The sequence below is a fragment of the Clarias gariepinus genome, chromosome 16 (assembly GCF_024256425.1).
Source record: "Clarias gariepinus isolate MV-2021 ecotype Netherlands chromosome 16, CGAR_prim_01v2, whole genome shotgun sequence".
In the NCBI taxonomy this organism is placed as follows: Eukaryota; Metazoa; Chordata; class Actinopteri; order Siluriformes; family Clariidae; genus Clarias; species Clarias gariepinus.
Window position 1 is genome coordinate 30702501 of NC_071115.1, and position 13362 is coordinate 30715862.

General features: G+C 39.3%; 1 protein-coding gene across 1 annotated transcript in view; it reads left to right on the top strand.

Annotated features, from left to right (window-relative positions):
• The window catches only part of clec16a (C-type lectin domain containing 16A), a 71455-nt gene extending 58550 nt beyond the window's left edge, over nucleotides 1-12905 (top strand). Inside the window, exons 19-23 of the mRNA XM_053514212.1 lie at nucleotides 147-298; nucleotides 987-1191; nucleotides 2756-2911; nucleotides 5929-6045; nucleotides 10137-12905. Coding sequence (XP_053370187.1) covers nucleotides 147-298; nucleotides 987-1191; nucleotides 2756-2911; nucleotides 5929-6045; nucleotides 10137-10528 — 1022 coding nt within the window. The 3' untranslated portion in view covers nucleotides 10529-12905. The remainder of the gene's footprint in view (nucleotides 1-146; nucleotides 299-986; nucleotides 1192-2755; nucleotides 2912-5928; nucleotides 6046-10136) is intronic.
• Nucleotides 12906-13362: the final 457 nt, after the last annotated feature.

Consider the following 13362-nt stretch of genomic DNA (forward strand, 5'->3'; position numbering starts at 1 on the left):
TCGTGTTAATGTGCTGTAAGTCATTGTCTGAGCTGAAATTCTCAGGCTGCTGTAATGAGTCACAGTCCTGGTCTGTGAATGTAAAAATAATAAGTAAAAACACACACCTTCTGTTTTTTTTTTTTTTTTTTTTTTTTTGTCCACAGATAACAGCGACCTGATCGCCTGCATGGTGGTGAGTAAAGACGGCGTTCAGGCGCAGAGGTTCCTGGCTGTAGACGTCTATCAGATGAGTCTGGTGGAACCAGAGACCAAGCGTCTGGGCTGGGGGGTCGTCAAGTTCGCAGGTCTCCTGCAGGTAATCTCAGCACCGGAGAATTAAAAGCTCTAAAGCTTCTGCTACACTGTTATCTGATCAACAGGACGAGGCCTTAGTGTAAGGTTTTTTCAACCTTTACAGGATGACATGTACACGACATTTAATATCAAACATTAAGAAAAAACAACCAATGATTGTAAAAAAAATAATAAATCTGTGTGTGTATAAAAAGAATTATTATAATTTTTTAATTAATATTCTGTAGCTCTTGTAAGCTCAACTTTTTTATAGAGCGTTAGATATTTATGTGCCTTTAAATGGCTAAAAAAATCTATTTTTAAGATTTAATTCATACTACATCTTTACATATTTATGATCCTGTGAAGTGCTCTGGGTTTGATGGAAAGTTCATAATTTTTTTGTTTGGTTGTTTATATCATATTAGTTTTATTTTTTTAGTTTTTTCCAAAAAATTATAGCAAAAGAGCGTTCATTTTTTTTTTTTGTCTTTTTTTTTTTTTACATAAATTGAAAAACAACTTACAATAAAACTTACATTGCAGGAAAAACATTAATTTATATTTTTTTATTTATATGTTTGTTTATTGCAGTTGACCCTCTTCTTGTGTTGAATGTAGTGCGAAAAGTGCGGACAGACGTGCGTAAGCACGTGTTTAATAGCAGTGGGGTGAAATCGGTGTGTGTTTGTGTGATTCCTCCGTTGCAGGACATGCAGGTGTCGGGGGTGGAGGACGACAGCAGAGCCCTGAACATCACCATCCACAAACCGACGTCGAATCCGCACGCCAAACCCGTTCCCATCCTGCAGGCGTCCTTCATCTTCGCCGACCACATCCGCTGCATCATCGCCAAGCAGCGGCTGGCTAAGGGACGCATCCAGGCGCGGAGGATGAAGATGCAGAGGATAGCGGGTCTGTCTGTCTGTCTGTCTGTCTGTGATGGGGGGGGGGGGGGGTCATGTTCATGCACGGGGGTCGTCTCTCACAGATCCCCTGTATTTCTGTGTGTCTAAACGTTCTAAAAGTTCATTGTTGCAACCAGCAGAATAGAATGTGTGTTTGATCCAAACGGGGTTAAGGTCAGAACCAGGTCAGATATTTCAGTTTAGTAACCAGAAGAACCGGACTTCTCAGCAGGCGAGCTATTTCTGTCCACAACGCTGGGGTTCTTCTCATTTCTGCTCCCGCGCTGGGGAATTTTTACAGCAAACAAAGACTTATTCTTATGACACATTCCACACGTTATTAAACAGATGACGAGTAACACTCCAAGAAAAGTCATTGCAACAAGTGAAAACAAGCTCTAGTTGTGTTTCTACTTTTCCTTTTTTTTTGTAAATACAATGGAGCCAAAAACAACATGTCTGGTTTTGTACCGTCTCAGTCTTGTCTAAACAAAGAGCAGAAATCGGATAGCTTGTTGATTTGATTGCTGGAGAAATGTTTGTAAGTAAAATGTGACTTCGTAAGTTAAAATCACAAGTTATTAACTGAGTCACGTGATACTGAGGCTGAGCAAATCTTTAAAAATAAATACGTTTGATCCTTTAGATTGTGCGCTTACCAGAAACATTTCACTGCGGAATGTAGATAGCAGCTACACCCAACGTAATTTTACTTCATGATTGTCCGAATGTTAGTGATCGGGTTCGCATTAAATTATAATCTGACTCGTTCCGATCCTGACGTAAAAGGAAACATGCAGACGATGGCGATACTCTGACGCTAAACTCCTATTTGTGCTGACTTGATAAAAAAATTCGCTTGCTAGCCGTATTATCTAGTTGTAGCTCGGGGGTGGAGTCAAAGCTAGAGGACAAAACAAAGAGGAATCATGTGATACAACCGTCATATAGTCATGTTCGGGAAAAAAAATCTCTCTCTCTCTCTCTTTATTTCTAAAGCACATTTAACATGACTTAGTTGACCAAAGTGCTGTACGATGCTAAAATAGCTGCAGACACACAAACAGATGATAATAAGAAAAAAAAATTTAACAATAAACAACAAAAAAAGTCCATCTGCATTATAAAAAATAAACAAATAAATCAGTAAAACAATAAATTAAAGAATACAAAAATAAATAAAAAACAGGGGGACGAGTACCTCATCACTCTGTATTAATTACCAATTATGAAAATAATACTTTTCCAATAATATTATTTCAGAACAATTTAATTCATTCTTTTGCATATTTATTTATTTATTAAATATGTTGTTAAAAATAATTTCCTGATATTTTCTGAGGTAACGTTAGTGATAATCTCAGAACAGTCTCCCGTGATCATTTGTATCACATGATTAATATGGCGTCATAACGAGCGTCTGTGTGTAGAGTCAGAGGTTTCCTCCTGCAGCTGAAAAATATGTATATGATCTTGTATAGAATTATTACTCATATTTTCTGAATTTTTTGCACCCACTTGTGTTACAGTTCAGCGCTTCAGTGTCGCGTTTTTGTCTCTCGTTCGCACAGCTCTCCTCGACCTTCCCGTACAGCCGTCGTCTGACGTGTTAGGCTTTGGACAGTCCTCTTCCTCATCCTCATCTTCGTCCTCGTCCCAGCTGCCCTTCCGATTCTACGACCAGGCTCGGCGAGGCCCGGCCTTCGCCTCCGTCGATAAAGTGCCAGGTAACACTCTCTCTTTTAACAGGAATTTAATTAAAAACTCCTAGTGTGTGTGTGTGTGTGTGTACACGAGCTTATGTTTATACAACACATAAACCCTGATCCTGCGTATCTGATGAAGCTCCTGATGATCAGCACTGGTGACTCATTACCGCACGGGGTGTGTAAATATATCTATCAGGAGTCCTGAAGAATAAATAACACACTTCAAAATTACTTGTGCAGAGAAATCGAGATATTTTACTCAGAACAGAAGTAGAATATAAAGATTATATTGGTGTATAATTCTGACAATTATCTGTTTTTTGAGCAGTTAGTGAATCTAAAATAGCTGTTTATATAAATTTGACAGTTACGTGAATGTCACATTATTTCTGAATAGTTTTTAAATTCCTGAAATTTGTGGTGTTTTTTTTTTTGCTATAATTTGTATGGCTTTTCTAACACTCAAAGCTGATGTATTCTGTAAAAATAAAATAAAAAAACTTTATTTATAACTTTAAATAAGTCTATCTGTTTATAAAAATAAAAACAATAGCTTAATGAATGGATCAATCATTTTAAAACTAAGAATATATGCTGTAAAGTGTACTATGTAGCCAAAAGGTGGGGAGAAAACACCATGGAGCTAGTGCACTATGTAGGGTGTACAATCCCTTGTTCCACACACCAAGTAGTGCCCTTGATCCAGGGTTGAAGCGGGATTTGGGATTCAGCCTTGTGTTAGGAAGTAGAAAGCTTTGTAGCTGGCGTTAGCCGTGAACAGAAGCATACGGATGGTTTAAAAGTGATTAAAAACTAAGACACACAGTTAGTGTCAGTAACCACTGGACAACGCCTGGGACACGCCCAATCGTACATAATGTTGTATAGTAAATTATATATAATAGTATTCTGTCTCTGTTCTGTTTTAAGTTTCATAAGGTGTTTTTTTGTTCATACTCATTTCTCAGCTCTTATTCATGCTTGGACTTTTTTCTGACCTGTTTAATGTATTCAGTAGTAACTAAAATTAGCGTGCTGCTTCAAATTAAACCAAAAATGATTTAAAAGTTTTTCCTTACCTACTAGAGGAAAAAAAAAAAGCCCAGTCATTCTGTGCATTACGTACATTTCATTTCATTTTTGGTCATTTATTCTGCGGTAGAGCGTTAATATCAGGACTCGTCACAGAAAGCTTCACTTCCTAAATTATGACAGTGACTTTATTTAAAAGATTCGCTGCCCGCTCCAAAAAAGCACTGGGTATTTCTTTGTGTTAAATACTGGTGAACTACTGACCCTTTTCCCCACGATTACTTTGAACTCATTCCCCTTCTCTCTGTCTCTCTCTGTCTCTCTCTCTGTCCAAACTAATGAGCCAGCGTCCTTTTACATCCTACTTTAGTTTTTCTCCAGAATTTCTGAAGCACTTCTCCATCTCAGGTTTGTGGTTTTCAGTATACTGTTTCACGGCTTCCTCCGAATCTGCGCCTGGTCTGACGAGAGATGCTCAGCCTTCACTTCACACTTTAGTTCTTCTTCTTGAGTTTATTCTCAGAGCGCGGTGAAGTGAAAAAGACACACTCTGGTTTTTAAATGGAAGTTTATCACACGAAGCCTTGACCAAGGCGGTAGATTTGCGCGGGTATTCTGTGTTTATAAAAGAAAAAAAGTCATTTCAATGCTATCTTTGTTTAAACTGAGATGAGAAGAGGCATCGCTGACGTGATAAACTGACGTTTATCTCTGTGACATTCTTTGCTGATATCGATCTCGAACCAGTGTTTCGGTTTTGCTTATAATAATACTGCTCAGAAGTGGATCGATACGATTGTTTTGTGATGGCTTTTTTTGTGTCATTGACGTACACATCTGGTTTAGGGAAGTCCTCAGGTTTTTTTTGGTTTTAACACAGAAATAAAACACTGATTCATCTCAGGAATGACGTAAAAAAAAAAAAAAGAGCAACATCATTACACACCACAGTTTCACCATCAGCACCAAATCACCAAGAAAAAGTTCCAGCATGAAGAAAAAAAATCCCCTGTCTGCCTGCATGAGCGCGCGCGCGTGTGTGTGTGTGTGTGTGTGTGTGTGTGTCTGCGGTTGATTTTGGTAATCTGTCCTGTTATGACCCCGGTATAGGCATGTAGTGTATACATCCAAGGCGTTTAGTGATGTGTTAATACGTTATGAATTTCATTCAAAACTAATCATCTACATAGATTTTGGCGTAGGCCAGGACGCCAGTCATCGCCTTCCCTTTTTTTACTGGGAAAAAAATAAACTTGCTGTCTCATATAAATGCCTCATAAATGAACATTCACACCTTGAATAATTGACGGTTTTGATGTTTCTCATACTAAAGAGTATCACCTGGAAGCTCCGCCCACTTCTCCTCCAGCTCGCACACCCATAATGCACGTCCAAGGTTTTGAGTTATTGAGTGCATGCAAAAAGGTACATAGTTAACGTCACTTAGCAAATATTAATATAAAAGAAAATAAAAATAATAAAATTCTGGACGCTCTACCGGTTTTCATTCAAGAGAGAGAACTGAACAGGATTGAACACTTTTGGCCTAAAAAAGAGATGAAATACTTGTGCAGTGAAGTGAACGCTTTGGTGTTTAAAAATACATCTATCAAGTCAAGTAGCGACTCGAATCAGTGTGAAACGTCTTCCAAAGGGTTTCTTTGGAAATTCAGCAGAGTAGATAGTGGAGGGGTTTAGTGTAATCTTTATTAATGTCTGCAATAGCCTGGTGTGCTTAGGAGCCTGTAAAAGAACCGATGCAGTCATTCTCTCCAGAGAGAAACGACGTAAAATAATAAAAAGAAAGCGCAAATAAAATGATTTCTAAAAATAGAGCTGTTTTAATACTCGGCGACGCAGAGTGAATCTGACTGCACTTGTGTACATCGCAGCTAGGTCTCATTCCAGGAGAATGAATTAACGTTTAACAATGAATTTTCAATGTAAATGTGTGTGTGTGTGTGTATGTGTGTGTGTGTGTGTGTGTGTGTGTGTGTGTGCAGGTTTCGCAGTGGCCCACATGGTTCAGAAACGCAGTTCCTCCCCAAGTTCCAGCTCGAGCATCACAACTCACTCCGACTCCATCGCCACCAGCGCTGTGCCAGCGCACAGCACACCAGGTAACACACAACCCACACACACACACACACACACACACACACACACATATTTATACAGTTAAACAGAGCTTCATCATCAGTTGCTTCAGCCCCTTCTCTTTCTCCATCGACACGCCCTGTCTTAGATCTCTTGGACAAACTTTTCTTTGGCGAAATTCACACAGATTTCCTGATTTGATTATTTTATCTGTCATCAAATCCTTAAACGGGGATTTCTTTCCAAAAGTATACGCCCTCCTGGACAGTCTACTCAGTGCACAGTGTGTGTGTGTGTGTGTGTGTGTGTGTGTGTGTGTGTGTGTGTGTGTGTGTGTGTGTGTGTGAAGCGCCCTCTAACAGTCTGTTAGACTTTATAAAGGTTTTTATTGAAGCCGAGTACAGATCAGTGCAGCTCTCACTGTCTCGTGGGAGCTGTCGGCTCAGGAGGAAGAAAAACCTGGTGATTCAGGTGGTCAGCTGACTTCATTTTATTGCCCCATAACGTTACTGAGTCTAGACCTGAGTAACTGATCAACCCCAGATCATAACACTGTCTCCAGAGGCTTGTACAGTGGACACTTTGCATGATGGGAGCATCGCTTCATGTCCTTCCCTTCTTACAGGCCAGTAATTCTGAAGTGATGACTTTTATTGGGCAAGAAGAAGAAAAAGAAAAAAAAAATGCATGTGTATATATATTTGTACAGTGCTATGAAAGTTTATTTGTTGATTTTTTGTGACAGTCAGAGATAACCCTAGTAAATACAGAATGCAGTTTTTAAATGTCGCTGTCATTCATTCGAACAGACAGGATCTAGTAAAGTGGCTTCTTGATTCAGCAGTTCTGGCAGTAATCAGTCCTGGCAGTAATCAGTCCCATAAGCAGCTTATTTCCTTTAATAAATGAAATCATCATTTAAAAACTGCATTTGGTATTTACTCTGGTTATCTTAATGTAATATCACAATCTGTTTGATGATCTGAATCATTTAAGTGTGACAAATATGCAAAAAAAAAACATGAGGGGGCAGATACTTTTTCACAGCACTGTATGTAGTTTGTATGATATAGACTAAGATAAAAATGTTAAACCTAAAAAAAAAAAACTAATCTGATAACAGGCATGTCTTTAGGGTCTGTAAAAAATTTATTAAACATTCAAGACAATTTGAAAGGTTTTTTATTTTATTTATTTTAAAGAACTTTTCAGCAGGAAAACGTTAATGAATAAATTAGTAAAATCCGTTTAATAATCTCTAAAAATAAGATTAAAACATTTTGTTTCTAAAATTCACAAAAAAAACCCTATAATTTAAATGTTATTGCCACCTCACTGTCTTCCTATGAGGACATCCCGCTTTGTCCGAGCTACAGTGTGTGTATTTCTTTATAAGATCCTCATAAGAGGAATCGTTCTTTCGATAAACTTCTCCCTGAATGAAGACCTGGCTCAGGTATTGATGCTCAGAATGAGAAGTGACGGTTATCAGACACTGTTAGAGTCTCAGGGGCTTAAACCCCTTTTCCTAGTAAATCTCCTGCCTCTAAAACTGAGATGTGGTTTGCGTCCTGCAGTGAGAGTCGTCCCAGTCATCGCTCGTGATGGTGCTTTGGTGTTTTTAGATCAAATCGCTTTCACTTTGAATCTGTTTGCCAGTTTTCCACCTCGAGGCGTGTCCAAGTCCCTGCCTTGAGGCAATGATCGCTTGCCAATGCCTTCCAGATGTGACGAGCTCCTTCCAAGAATTCCACAGAACACCGTTGTTATAACAAGATATCAGATCACCTTTTTTTTTTTTTTTTTTTGATGTTTGTCTTTTGCCTTTCAGTGACTGAAAAGCCCCGAGGTTAGACTTTGAACCCTGGGACGCAGAGACCGGATTGTGTAAACAGGGTTGTGTATTAAAGTTGATCTAATTACAGTTAAGGCGAAAGATAGAACTACATTAACGATGCTTTCCATGTAATCCTGAAGGTTATTAAACCGGCCGTAAAGTTCTATCCTGGATTAGTGGAGCTTTCAGAAGAAGTGGAACCAAGTTTGGATTTTTAATTTTATAAATATTTATTTATATGTTTGTGTAGTATTGACAGAAGAGTAGGTATAATATCTAAAATAGTAGTAAAATAATATAGATAAATGAGTGATTACGGTGCAAAATTAAAGATGTGTGTTTACTTGTAAATTTATGCCCAAAAATATATTACATGCAACATGAAAAAGAAAAGAAAAAAATGTGTTCAGAAAGTGGTGAAGGGGGTAGTGTTTTGGTGTAACCCCATCCTGATGGTGTTGATTATCTGCCCCACCCACACCGGGGTCCCATTATGTGCGTGGTTTCGGAAAAAGCCCGAAAACCCTCGAGCATATCGAGAGCGTAGAACCCCAGAAGGAGACGACGTCTGAGAAGATAAGGCAGCCGTGTTGTGGCTTTTGTGACATCTAGACTATTTCAGTCTCTGATCCGGAGGCGTTCGACATCTGGTGTTTTATTTCGTTGGTAATCTTTCATTTAAGCTCTGTTACAGAGTAGACGGTTAGACATAACAAAAGCAGACTGACCTTTAGTTGAAGATCTTAGGCTCCTCCTCCTCTTCTTCATTCTCTGTCGGGGTTTCTTAGGAAGCTCAGTCTCAGAAGATGACTTCGCAGAAACATAGTGATGGTGCCAATGCCCACACCTACATGTTGAGGCCAAAGGTATGTGGACACCTGACCGTTATTGGCGTCCCATGCGAGGTGGTTCTCCAGGGTGCTGCAACATTACGGAAAGCGCAAAATCAATTAAATAGAGTGTAGAATCAAACACAAAGAAAAAAATGACAAGAGAAGAGGAATAAATCTGGAATTTGATAATCACAAATAATCTCGAACACATATTATTACAGTGTACTTTTTAATTTTTCTTTTCCTCCAGATTTATGATGCTTTCTTTCCCATCTCTTCTCCTCTAGTCAGGTCTGGGAGGCGTGCGTTCTCTCTCTCGGACGATGCCGGAGAGTGGGTTTAGACCTCCACGCACCCAGGCATGTCGCTTTGCTACCTCGGCCTCAGTGTGTGCACTAACATCCTGTACACTTCCTCAGTCTGCGTCTGGTGATGATCTGTAAATCAAAACTTACACACTCTGGCTTCCTCTCAGATCAAAACATGAGGGTGACTGGAATTTCTGCATGCACTGTTCACACTTTAAGGAAGTAGTTCAACACATGGATGATACCTTTCCCAGAACACACACACACACACACACACACACACGGTAATACAGTGGGACGTTTCTCTGTGGTTACTGCTCTTCTTTGGCACTGCTTTTCCCTGACATGTAATAATACAGTTAGGTTTAGACCTGTTTAATTTCTGGAACTCACTCCAGTAGTTTTCTCATGTTTTTATTAGTCTTTGTGTTGTGGGATTTTACATTGGGGAATTTATTTATTTATTTATTTATTTATTCGTTTTTATGAATCCACAATTCAGTCCTTATGACGCGTCTATAAAGAGGGACAAAAGGAAATAAAGTCACAGTAATAACATATAACAGGCTTATCTCTAAGCTGTGTCATTTTCTTCCTCAATACATCAAGATAAGGCTCATCTGGGGGGCGTGGCCTGAAGTTTAAAGATGAAGTTGCACATTGGAGTCTTTGTATATATATTTTTAGCAGCGCCGTGGCTTTAAACACATGTTCCCAGCTCGCACTGGGTTTAATTTAAATCTAAACAGATAATCTGATCAAGATACTCAATTTTAAGGAACAGAGAAAAAAAACTAATCTGCTTCCCGTCATGCCGTAACCCCTTAACTCAACCCCGAGAATATTTTAAATTGTAAATTGTAATGTTACATATTTTATTTTGTGCCTCAAGCCGGTAAGTGATTTATGTCCTTAATATCTCCCTGACATTTCCTGGGAAAAAGACCAGATGCACGATTTCAGCTCTATAAATAAACACGCGTAGTATGATCGCTATTTCAGAAATTAGAAGGGAGAAAAAAGTTTTTTTTTTTTTGTTTGTTTTTTTTAAACCTGGCTTTTCAGTGTTCCGTTCCTGCTTTGTGCGAGTGTTATGGGTCACGTGTTTCTAACCGGACCTGCTCTTACTGTTTCAGTGCCGACCCCACCCTTGGCGCCGAGCCTGACCCCCGCTGCCCAGCCCACTATCTCGCTGCTGTCTGACGCCGACTCTCTCAGCTCCGACTCGCTCACCCTGCTGCCCCCAGCCGACCCGCCCTGTCTGCGGCACTTCATCCAGGACGATGCTGCACCCGACACCCGTGCCACGCCCAGCCCAGAGTGCGCAGAGCCCTCGAACGACCCCAGGTCCTGTCCCAGTCCTGATTCAGGAGAGATCAGAACACACGATGGACCTCATTCTGATTCTGAACCAGCAGTAGATTCTGAAAGGTCAAGCGAGAAGGTCGTGACTGAAATTCCTGCTCCAGACTCAGAGGAGAACCTGAACCTGGATCTAGATCTGGAGCAGGAGACTGAGATCGACTGAGACGCTTTTGTTCCGTCTGTGTTTGTTGGTTCAGGAACCAGCTGAAACCCGAATGTCTGACTTCTGACTGGTTGCATTCTGGTTCCTGTTTGTTTTTCTCAGCGGTGGCTTACATCATGGCCCGTGCCTCATCTTTGTTTAAGAACATTCTGAAATATCTTCTTCGACAACAGTAGGGTTATTGATCTTGTCCTTCAAAGCACATCTTTGTTTCCGCTCTGAGCTTCATTGTTGTTGTTTTTTTTTGTTCCTCTCTCTATCTCGATCTTTCTCTCTGCTGTGGTGCTGTGATGCATGAGCGAGTTCTGAATTCTGACCGCATGAGTGTTTCAGCAGGATTATGCGAGAGGCCTGTGTGTTGTGTGATTGAGGAGAGTGTTTTTTTTTTTTTTGTTTGTTTTTTTGTTTTTTTTTATAAATCTGTGGGTGAGGGAATACCCTCTTGCTTTAACCGGGTCTTAACACTGAGGAATGTACCATGAGCTCTGGGTCTGTCCGGCGGTGCTCCCTCCTGGACGACTGTCTCACTTTGACTGAAACACACGTTTGCACTTCAGGAGCAGCAGATTAGGGTTTTTTTTTTTTGGTTTGTTTTTTTGGAAGACTGTAAGTGAGAAAAAAAATCCAGTAAGAAGAACTCTCGAAATCACCTGTAACCGTGCATGCAACTGTGTCGAATCCCACTGTTCAAATCTGCACGTACATCATCATCGTCATCATCACCGCACCTCAGTGCTCTAACGTACTCACGTCTTGGCACTTGGCTTGACCTCGGTTTCGTAATTTATATTTCATGGTTTCACATACCCGAAACAAGTTCATGTCGCTTTTGGAGCCGATTCAGTGTGATTTAGCAAAAGGAAATGGAAAATATGACGAGCCTATTCCCAGTGCCAAACACGCAGGCAATGCAACGCGCAGGAAAAAAAAAATCTGATTATTATTTTTTTTTTTTCTTTCTAATTTTCTTTTATTTTATTTTTTTAAGAGTTTGGTTTGATGAAAATATTCAAAGTGTGCAGCTTTTTGATGAAAATATTCAAAGTGTGCATCTTTACAGTTTAAACAGTTACACTTCCTTCTAGGATGCTCTGAACCCCAAAGAGTGCACAAAGTACCAAGAACTTCAGTGTTAAACCCGTGACACGTGACGTTAAACCCGTGACTCGTATTAAGGAGAGGCAAACCATTACCCTGTTCATGCACACACTCCTGAGAAAAAGGGGGTTCCGTATGAGTTCTTTAAGGTGCCACTGGAAAATTAGGAGATTTTAACTTCTAAAAAAATATAAAAGTTCTACTTGGAACCCAACACGATCCACTGCATGATTTACAGTCAAGTGTTGAAACATTCGAGCTTTAACTCTAGTTCAGGAATAATAATTAACACAGCATGTGGGGTTGGTGGGGGCGGGGTAATGGTTTGGGTATGTAACGTTGTGCAGCGGTCAAAGCTTCTTTTTTTTAATCAAAATTTATATATATTTACATTTTAATTTTTTGCATCAAAAGTGGAAAAAAACACACTGGAACAGGACGTTTATAAAATCATGATGCATACAAGTTTGAATCGGATTACACCTGGGTGTCTGATTGGCTGGAGAGAGAACACATGACATGTAGACATGAATTCCCACACCAGTAAACTTTTGACTAAAAAAACAAATCTATTGCTGTTTTAATTGCTAAACTAATTTACATATTTCTCATCAGTTATTAGTTTGATATTCTAATCAGATATTAATATTGATTGTTTTGTGTTGTGGATTTGTAGTATTTGCAGTGTACAGTATATCTGACATGACTGAAATGGCTCACGTTTTATAAAATACACACATTAACACGTCAGTAATGTGTAAACGGGTGTGGGAAATTTGGTGGGGGAGGGACTTTCTCTCTCTCCTGTCAATCACAGCAACACTGGCCAATCATAGGCATGTTTGTGGATAGCACGCGTTAGCGGGTGTGTGTGTGTGTATGTGTGTGTATATATATGTGTACGTGTGTGTGTTGCTGTCTGATGCCCAGGTGAGAGCTGGAAGGTGTTCATGAACTGACGAAGGAGAAATTCGTGCAAAACAAAATGTTAAAAGGAAAAATTTTTTTCGAAATTGTATGTTTTTGTTTAATCCATGTGTTTGCTTTTGTAGCGCATTTTAGTGCTTCACCCCGAAGTGGTTTCCTTCTAACCACAGTTACTCAGAAGATCAGTTTTGAGAGGAGTTGTCTGATTTTTGTGAAGCTGTGATGAGAGATTCACGCTTCTTTTTTTTTCTTTTTTTTAACAATACGTCCTCTGTGTTCTGTAAACAGTGCAGAACATTTTTCACTAATGCCATTGTTACTTTGCAGTGTGATGATGATGATGATGATGATGGTGGTGATCAGGTGAAATTGTTCTTTGAAATTGTCTCTCGCAGGTAATCAGAGAAGATAAGTCTTTTCAGCTTTGATCTGCAATAACATTCATTTGTGAAAAAAACAAGCTTATTTATTTAACTTTGATGTTCTGTTCACTCACACAAACAAAAAAAATGACGTTTGGATTTTTATCACTTATTAAAAAGCAGCACACAGACATGGGGGTGATCTAATATAATTTTTTTTCTGTTCCATGTTAGATATTTTCTCTCTGGATAATTTGTCTTGTTTTGTAAAAAAAATAAAACATAAATAAAAAAAGAGTCAGCCTTTGAAGCAATACAGTAAATTTTGTGCAGTATTTTCACTGTCATGTAAATGTCCTGTCCATAATAAGGAACCGATAACAGCAGAGTATCAGATGATACATTTGTACAGTATGTTGTGTAAATCGCTATTAGCTTTTAATCTTT